Below are 10,000 nucleotides of genomic sequence, written 5' to 3'. Positions count from 1 at the left end.
CAATATAAAGCTACAAAAAGGACATAAAAGCATTTTAAAGGTAATCCTTATTCACCTTAAATATTGACATCAGAATTTTCCTCGACGATCATGATTTCAAGATCAATTCCACTTCCTAGCGCTCTGAGTATGTGTCAAATAATCAGGACTGAAATCATGATTGTGTCTGAGACTGCAATGGCAAATTGAACAATGAAAGAGTTATAGTCTGTTCTCAACTCAAATTCAACTGAATTAAACCACTGTACTCGTATGGATTACATTTATTATGCTTTTATGGGCTTTCTGTTGCTGATAGTTTGGTACATATTCCACTTGCACTGAATGGACAAACAAATATCACATCTCCATCCAAATATCTTTGTTTTCCACAAAAGAAAATCCCATGTTTGAGATGACAAAGTTGAGTAAATGAGATCATTATTAAATGGAGAACTATTCCTTTAAGTCAACATAGTAATATTAACATATGAATGAAAATGAAACACATAATAAAATACGTGCAAGCTTGTGACCTTTGAAGGAATTCCTTTAAGTCAACATAGTAACATGCTTGAAAGGGCATGTGACTTTTCTTCCCTCTTTAATGTGCATTTTAATATGAGAAATAAACTCAGGTAAAGAATGACATTGCAAGGAATGTGTAGTGCACATTGTGGGCTCTGCATATCCTTTATGGTGTCTGTACACGTGAGATTTCAAACCTTCATGTTTTTGAAACGTCCTATTATAGTTTCCTATGCAGCAACCAAATATAATATTTGAGACATCGCTGTGTATTCTCATATGTTTCACAGAGGTCACAGTGGTATCACATGTTCCCCTGCAGATCTGACAAGGAAATATCATGTAAAGAACAGATAGTTGAACTATTCCAATCTCGATAAGCAAGTCTTCAGATAATGACTGACACAGATGTGGTGCACGACTTTCTGTCATGCCGCTAATAGTTCTGCATTCAAGCCAGTAGGTGTTTGAATATGCACGTTCACATTAATCACACAAGAATTATTCATTTTGTTCGTAACTTATCTTTTACTCAGATAAAGATTGAGACATGTGCCTGTTGCATGAACTTCAGGTGTCCGTATACGGTATACCGTCATCTCATTAAAAGGAGAAAGGCTTGACTGGTCTTTATAATGTAATATTAAGAAGTACTTGGTAACTTACATATATTCAAATCATAGGCGGAGTTGCAACTAGCAGCAGATAACCCAAAAATGTCAGAAAATAAAAAAAACATCATTGATTTGATTCATTTCCCTCATATGTTAATCAGATAAAGTTTAGGAAAACGTGCAGGTTGGATAAAACTTCAGGTTACTTCCCAGTGTGTGTGATATGACTGTGCAAATGCAGTCTTGTGCTTACGAACTCGCTCAATCACTCCTTTGCCTGATTAAAACATGCAATCCAATAATCTGATTTAAATCACTAAAGCTTCATTGGATGTTTCAAATGTTATATTTAAAAGTAATAGGTCATTACAGATAATACAATCATAGGCTGAGTGTCAAAATGACCTCATGCTGACAATCCAAAATGTCTTGCCTCTTCCATGCACATGGAGAAAATATGGTATAATACTGTTAAATAACACGTGTCATACTTTTGCTTATCAGCATGCAATTTGAAGAGACCAAGTCCTCCCATAATGCATTGCGGAAAACAGCAACTTACTGCTATTCAGGGGCGTGTCTATGGGGAGGCTGAGGGAGGCAGTGCCTAGGATAAGTTATATCAGATAAATCTGGCAGCTGTGATTGACAGAATAATTATGTTAAAAATACAGTTAAAATGTAGTAAACCACTTTACAGAACAACCTGAAAATTTCACAGTTTAAAATGGTTGTAATTTACACGCTGGCACTGTAAAATAAATCTTCTGAAACTGTAAAAATCTGTTGTTTACTTTATAAGGTATTTGTTAATCACATAGTAACTACAGAAGTGCACAAAACTACTGTATTGTCTTTTAAAATAAATTAAAACCTTTTACTGTATATTTTACAGTTAATATTTGTTGATCAATGAATATTTTATTTCTGTAGCATGTTTACAGTATTTTACTGTTACTGTCATTTTTTACAGTGTGCAATGAACTCAAATTGTTGATAAAGTGATAGTTCACCCCAAACTGAACAATCTCTCATCATTTACTCACCAATGTCAAAGAAAGAAAGTGAAACACCTCTGGGACGGCACGAGGGCGAGTCAATTATAAGATCAGTTTCATTTTTGGGTGAAATATCCCTTTAAACTTTTATGGAATAATAAAATAATGATGATAAACTGTGGAAACAGACATGATTGTACAATTGTATCAATGTGATTTGATATTGTTCATTGTGTTTTGTCAGTATCTTCATGTTCCTTCCGAACACATGTTTGTTGTGGATCCTGCAGTTGCTGAATCTGACATGGAGAGTCTCAGAACTGCATCCCAAAAATTAGCCCATATTACATGACACACAAACACACAATAAATCCTTCTAAAAACATGTACACTTGTAAAGTTACATTTTCTTTCGGACATTTTGTGTGTAAATGGTTTTGAAACACAGACAATACTTCAGAATGCGGCTGAAGCGACTCGGAAAGGAAGAGTGGGGGAACATGCAGTGGAGGTCTGCTCATATTTCACACACAGTCCAAGAAGATGCAACGAGTTGTGGGATGTTTGTCTTACAGGTCATCTTTAATGAAAAGATGAAGCTTTCAAAACTGTGATGAAATCTGATCAACTGCTCACTTTAGACATTGTTCTCACTGATATAAAGTCTCTAATGGACATGAATGAACCATCTGTATCTTTTATAAGCTCTGCTGCTGTAACAAACGTTAAATAAACTGTGAACAGTTTCCTGAGATTCCACAGACATTCAACATCATCTAAAGAGCAAATCAAAGAACAGAGAAGGGAGATGGCAGAGGACACGGCATCAGGTTAACTGCTCAAAAATCAATGAAACATTTTGTGTCATAGCATTTAAATCAGTTAATGTGAGCTAAAACTTTGTGTTCATTATTCTATAAAAATGTCCATTTTACAATGAAAAGAAGACTCCTGCTCTATCTGTGCTTTGAGACCTCCCTAAAGGGACAAGCACAGACATCATTGACGGGGTTTTGCTCATGTCGTCTTTAGCAGACATTATTTTTGCCATTTTTGTTGAATTAGAAGAGACCATGTCTGATATATATGAATAGAGTGGCATGTCCTGACATATACACAGGGGGAAACGTGTGTTAAAACAGCACATGGTAACCAGGGCCTTGTTTCCCGTAAGCCTCATATAAGCCCAAGTAAAATCCTTCTTATGATTCATTTTAGTTTTGTGCCCAGTTTCCCAAAGCAATCATAACATAAGTAGAATTTCAAATGCTCACAGATGAACAAGAGTAGAGTAATAGTGTATTGCTAATCATACAATACTAAGAGCATCTTAAGCCCATAGACTTATGATGACACTTGCAGGACAATAGTGGAAATGCACTTAATACAGTTAAAGTAATAAAAGATCTCTTCTCTTTTACTCATTCAGTTTAATCTTATGTTGTGTGCTGCTTTATCTTCAGTTAGTTGACTCCATTTCAAGTTCTTCAGCATCACAGGACAGTTAAGCAGCAATTTTTCATTGTCTTGTGATTAGTATTAATATATTTGTTGAATTTGTGCTGGTCAAACTGTTGTTCAATAATTTCTGCTGATGTTTGTCTCTTGTCTTGTGCTATTCCCCTGCTGCCTGCTGAGCTGATAGAAGAGTAACATTACAAGCTGTTAAACTCTGATATGTTTAATATGTTCTTATGGAGGTCTAATGGGAGGCAAGATCTGGCATTGCTTGCATTGTTGGCTGAATGATCTAACAAAGTGAAAGCCACAGACAACATTTCCAACACAGGCAGAGGAACACGATTTCCATGATGCACAAAGTTAATATACAAAGTATGAAAGAATCGTTTGTTTGCTTTATTATTTTCCAGTGAACACTCATTTGGTTATTTTAAGTATATGTCAGTGTGGGGTAATTACAGGCTTGATTAGTGATATTAAAGTGTACTTTATTTGTGTTACAAGTACTTTACAAATTAATTGTGAGTGTCTTTGAAACATACAAGTAATAAATCATAAGTGTATTATATTTGAGTAAAAGTAAATGCTCAGTAACACCTTTGGCTTATTCCAAATACTACAAATTGCTTCTCTTCAATATCAAACTGTTATTACTTTGCCAGACTTTATACAATATACTTTAAACATGACATCGTCTTACACAAGACAGTATTTTAAACGTGTTTCCTGCAAACACTGTAAAAGTTTACATGTTCAGTTCACTTCAAAATGAAGGAAACCGATTGCATTATTTCTGCAAAGCAAACTTACTAAAATGAAGTTATATTAATGTTTAATAAAGAGTTCATATAGACTAATTTATTCATTTGAAGTATTTGGGATTTTAAAATCATTATTTTTATTATTGAATCTGATAGTAAATAAGTTCAATCACATCACAGTGAGACACAAAGTACTGTCATTGTATTGAATTCAATCAGTTTCATTGATGAAATGATTTCTAGAAAGAGTTTTAGTCCAGTTGGGTAGTGCACATATTAAATAATACCGTTACCGAGGTGATAAAAGCACCACATTTTACATGAAGATTCTTTAGGACCTCCTGAATGATTTCAGCCTAGGAGCCCAGCTGAAATATTGAAATTTAGTGTCAAATCACTTAAAAAACAATATTCATGAAAAACGTTTTTTTGTTTTTTTTCCATCTCAAGTAAAACTTTCAGGATAATGGCCTTTTAAGACCACTGAATAAGCTTCCTTTTGTTAATTTGTGCTCAGGCCAGTAGATCTTCCAAATTATAAGTGTAAAACAGAGTGCCAAGACACCTTATACCTAAAAAAAAATCAAAAAGCCCTGTATAATATAGGCAGAATTATTAAAAAAAGGCAGCAAAAATGCTTAAATGTTAAGAGATCTTGGTTTTCTCTTTTATTTTTCAATTCAACTAGGTCATTCATAGCTATTCTACTAAGTTCATAGTTTGGTCATTAGTTTTATGTTAGGCTGCATCACATCACATTAACCCTTTCGCACGTACTGCACCGGTGTGATTAGAACGGTCAGTGCATGCACTGACAGGCGCGCTCAGAGCTGTCATATATCACAACTTTTCAGTGTTTTCAACCACATAATGTTTATTTTAGGTTTCAGACATTTAAGTACTAAAAAAAACAATACATTTAGAGTTTGTAAAATACACACTGATGTCAAAGGAAGAGCCAATAATAATCCTTTCCATAATTAGAAATGTTTTATTCATATCAGATACACATTGTGTAAGTGACTTTAAAGTTTACTCTATTCGTCTCCCAGTTCACCAGCCACTTACTTTTATGTATTTCGGATGAATTCACGTGTTGTAAAATCCAACAGATCCGATTCTCTGAACTGCGTCTGCGGCACAAACTAGATGACGACGCCCATCGCGCATACAGCTCAACTAACGCGATCGTTATAAAGGTGTTTAAACAACAAAACACTTCCACTTGCATATATTTGACAATCGGAATATCAGATATTTCATGCCATATCTAACAAATGTGTGAATATTTTGAATAAAAAAGGAAAAATGACATAAAAGCAGATCATCATTCATTCTCTGTTGTTGCTGCGGTGTGTCACGTGACAAGCAATGGCCATGGAAACCATAAAGTGACACATTCTAAATAACGGTATAATAATAACTTTTATGCTTACATAACATTAGTTTCTGAAACTTCAACATGGAGCTGAACTGGGCTCTATGTATTATTTGCCAGAAAGACACATCTGAACCCCTGAGATGTACCTTGCAGACACCTGGGACAAGTGGTGATAAATCTCATGCCTATAGATCATTTCTTGCTAATGTCGAGCAATTCAGAGCGATTGACAATCTTCCAACTAAACTCTATTTTGGGAATGATGAAACTGCTACCAATTTTGCTTCACATTCTGCGTCTTGGCACAAATCTTGCCATCTAAAGTTTAACAATTCAAAGCTTATGAAAGCGACAAAGAAGAACATGCGGAATGCTGTTGAATCTGGACGGGGAAAGCCAATGAAACGCCAACGACTGGATGTTCGAAAGTGCTTCTTCTGTGAGGGTGGCATAGATCAAGGTGCTCTCCATGAAGTATCAACATTTGATACTGACAAGAATATCCGAACCATGATCACTGAACTTAAGGACACAAGGCTTATGACAAGGATAATTGGAGGAGATTTAATTGCAATTGAGGCAAAATACCATTTACCATGCCTTGTAAAGCTGAGAAATTGCTACCGTGGACTCGCTAGTAAGAGCTACCAATGTCCAGAAAACATAGATGAAAATATGAATGAGTCTCGCGCTTTCGTTGAACTTCAGGACTACACTGAAAAATGTGTTGATTCTGGAGTCCTTCTCTTTATGCTATCTGAGCTCCACTCTTTGTATGTAAATCGACTTCAGGAACTGGGTGTCAGTAAGCAAGTCAACAAAACCAGATTGAAAAATCATTTGTTCAATGCTTTCCAGATGCACAAGAAAAATTTGATGGAAGGAATACAGTTCTTGTTTTCAAGGAGGGCATGAGAAATATGCTAAGGGAAGCTCTGAGGAAGAGAGATTTTGATGAAGATGCTCTCATCCTGGCAAAAGCTGCGAAGATTATTAGAAATGACATATTCAACCATACAGGCTTCAAATTCACTGGCTCCTTCCCAGAAAGATGTCAAGAAACCTCACTTCCTTCAAGCTTAAAGTCTCTTATCTCGATGATAATGAATGGCTCCAACTTGAAAGATCAAGATAAATGTGAGTCTCAGGCTTGCCTCACAATGGGACAAGGCATTCTTTATAACACAAAGAAAAGGGCAACACCCACTGCTAGGATGACCAGACACAGCCTTGAACGTGAACCACCACTCCCTATTTACATAGGCCTTAATGTACATGTACAAACCAGAAGCAAGCAACTGGTCCAGCAATTAAACCAAATGGGTATTAGCATTTCATATGACAGAGTTATTCAAATTGAAGACTGGCTTGCTAAAGCCACATGTGAACGCTTTGAAGTTGATGGTGTTGTGGTTCCAGCTTGTCTCCGGAAAGGGCTCTTCACAGTTGGTGCCCTTGATAACCTTGACTATGACCCAAGTTCAACCACTTCTGTAGGCTCCTTTCATGGTACTGGAATCAGCATGTTTCAGTTTCCAACTAAGGATGACTGTGGTGTACAGAGACCACCCATTATGATACCACCTTTTGAAAATAAAAATAAAGCTCTTCCTGACACTTTTGCCACTGTCCCCGCTGTAGCTCTGAAAAATACTTCTGTTTCAGTGCCAGAGTGTAATGTAGTTACAGCTATGGGTTTATTGGATAATGCTAGAGAAGAGGAAAACAGGTGGGTCAATCATGCACTGCCACTTCTAGAGAAGAGAGAACTAGACAGTGATGATGCAGTTGCATGGTCTGCATATCATGCTTCTATGCAACCATTGGTGGAAGACCCCCCAGCAAAATGTGTACTCCTTCCTCTGTTTTATGATAAATCTGCCACTCCAGCCATGATTAAACATGGCATGAATGTTCTTAGACAAGCTATTGAATTTCTTAATCCTGGACAAATCCCAGTTACTACATTTGACCAGCCTCTTTTCGCTCTGGCAAAGTTAGTGCAATGGAAATGGCCAGACACACATGGTGAAAGAGTTCATGTAGTTATGCTAGGTGGATTACACACAGAAATGGCCCTCTGGAATACACTTGGCGACCTCTTAGATTGCTCTGGTTGGACAACAGCACTCACTGAAGCAGAAGTAGCATCTTCTGGAAAGGCTGACTCATTTCTGAAAGCAGCACACCTAACTCGCACCAGGCATGCCCACCAAGTCACTCTACTGTCACTTCACAATCTGCAGCAGGAAGCTTTTAGGCTTATTGCTGGCCCCAAAGATGAAGATACCTTTATCACTTGGAGAAATGACATGCTGAAGAAGAGTCCAACTTTCATGTATTGGGATATAATACTAAGATATGAAACCCTCATTCTCATTTTTGTCAGAGCTCACAGAGAGAATAACTTCCTTCTATATGTAGAAGTTTTAGAAGAACTCATCCCTCTATTTTTTGCCTTGGACCATACAAACTATGCAAGATGGGTGTCTGTCCACATCAGGGACATGAAGTCTTTGCCCAGCACCATCAAGGATGAGTTTGAAAAGCATTCACACTGGGTTCTCTCAAAGACATACAACAAGTTCTCTGCAATACCTTTCGACCAAGCTCATGAACAAGAGAATACGATTGTGAAAGGTTGCGGTGGTGCAGTTGGTCTCACAGAAAACCCAAATGCTTTCAGACGATGGATGATCTCTGGACCAGAGTTGGGAAGATTGCTGAAAGAATTTGAAGAGGACTTTCTTCCTGAAAATGACATAGGTAATCCTAAGAACTTCCAGCATCATGAACAGTGTCTTTCCACACAGAAGACATTTCAAAGACATGTAGCCAACCTGTCTGAAACTATTAAAAGAATGGGCAACCCTTTCTTGGATGATTTTAAAGATCTAGTCACTCTTGACAGCCGTAACTGTGCAGATGAATCTGTGGCTAAAACAGTGTTCATCTTAGAAGACACAGGCAAGAAACAATATCAACAGTTTGTCACAAAGGTGCTTACTGATCGCAGCCAATCCATCCATGATCCAATCAAAAGGAATTCGTTGCAACTCTTCAAGCAAACTCGACGCAAGACATTATCTACACATGGGAAGAAGATTAAAATGCTCCAGAACAATGTGACACTATTTGGTCAGCTGTATATTGCAATGCAAAGTCGTGAGAGTGATTTGGATGAATTCTTTGCACATGAAGTACAGTCCTTCCCTCCTTCCCTCTCTGACTTTGGAAAGATTCACCTGCCAGGTACAAAGTCTGACTTACTTCAATGCCTTGAGCTCCCTGGGCAATCACAGCCACCCTCATGCTTTGACTGCAAAATCTTGGATGGAGCGGTCATTGTCCACAGTCTGTCTACTAATACAGTGAACACATTTAATGAATATGCAAGTAATGTTTTCATCCCTTACCTGCAGAGGCAGCTACAGGATACACAAAGGTTGGATATTGTATGGGATGCATACATCTCGGACAGTTTGAAGGAGTCTATGCGTCAAAAGAGGGGTCAAGGTGTACGCAGGAAAGTGTCTGGCCAAACAAAGCTGCCAGGCAATTGGATGGATTTCCTACGTGATCCAATGAATAAGAAAGAGCTTTTTGCCTTTCTGACATCTAAGACTGAAGAGTTCAACTGGCCCCCAGACAAATCTCTGTATATCACATCAGGGCAAGCTGTATCTTCATTTGGTTCCAGCAGTACCATGAGCAGTTGCAATCATGAAGAGGCAGACACCCGGATTGTGGTTCATATACAGCATGCCCTGGAGCAAGGAGCAAAAACTGTCCATGTGCGTACTGTGGACACTGATGTCATTGTGATTCTTGCAGGTTTATTCCATGATTTACTGGTGATTCAACCTTTGACTGACATCTGGGTGGCTTTTGGCATGGGCAAAAAGTACAGATTTTACCATGTCAATAGCATATGTAAAAGTCTGGGTAAGGACAAGTCTCAAACACTGTTGATGTTCCATGCCTATTCAGGGTGTGATACAACATCTGCTTTCACTGGGAAGGGTAAGAAGTCAGTTTGGCGGGCCTGGCAAGCCTATGATGAAGCCACTGAAGTATTTGCTTCCCTTGCCAGAAATCCATTCCAAAAATTAGATGCTGCTTCATGGCAGTTCCAAAAGCTTGAGAGACTGACTGTCATCTTGTATGACAAGTCCAGTTCTTCAAGCTCCATTGTCCAGAAGAGGAAAGAACTCTTCTGCCATGGGAGTAGGACAATGGAGAAACTGCCACCCACCCAAGATACTCTACTGCAGCACA

General features: G+C 37.9%; 1 protein-coding gene across 1 annotated transcript in view; it reads right to left on the bottom strand.

Annotated features, from left to right (window-relative positions):
• The window catches only part of LOC127650775 (uncharacterized), an 87,639-nt gene that overhangs the window by 58,023 nt on the left and 19,616 nt on the right, over nt 1-10,000 (bottom strand). Inside the window, 3 exon segments of the mRNA XM_052136409.1 lie at nt 8,321-8,473; nt 8,563-8,675; nt 9,139-9,150. Coding sequence (XP_051992369.1) covers nt 8,321-8,473; nt 8,563-8,675; nt 9,139-9,150 — 278 coding nt within the window.

This window comes from Xyrauchen texanus, chromosome 10, assembly GCF_025860055.1.
Source record: "Xyrauchen texanus isolate HMW12.3.18 chromosome 10, RBS_HiC_50CHRs, whole genome shotgun sequence".
In the NCBI taxonomy this organism is placed as follows: Eukaryota; Metazoa; Chordata; class Actinopteri; order Cypriniformes; family Catostomidae; genus Xyrauchen; species Xyrauchen texanus.
This window is presented reverse-complemented; position numbering and strand designations above follow the sequence as displayed.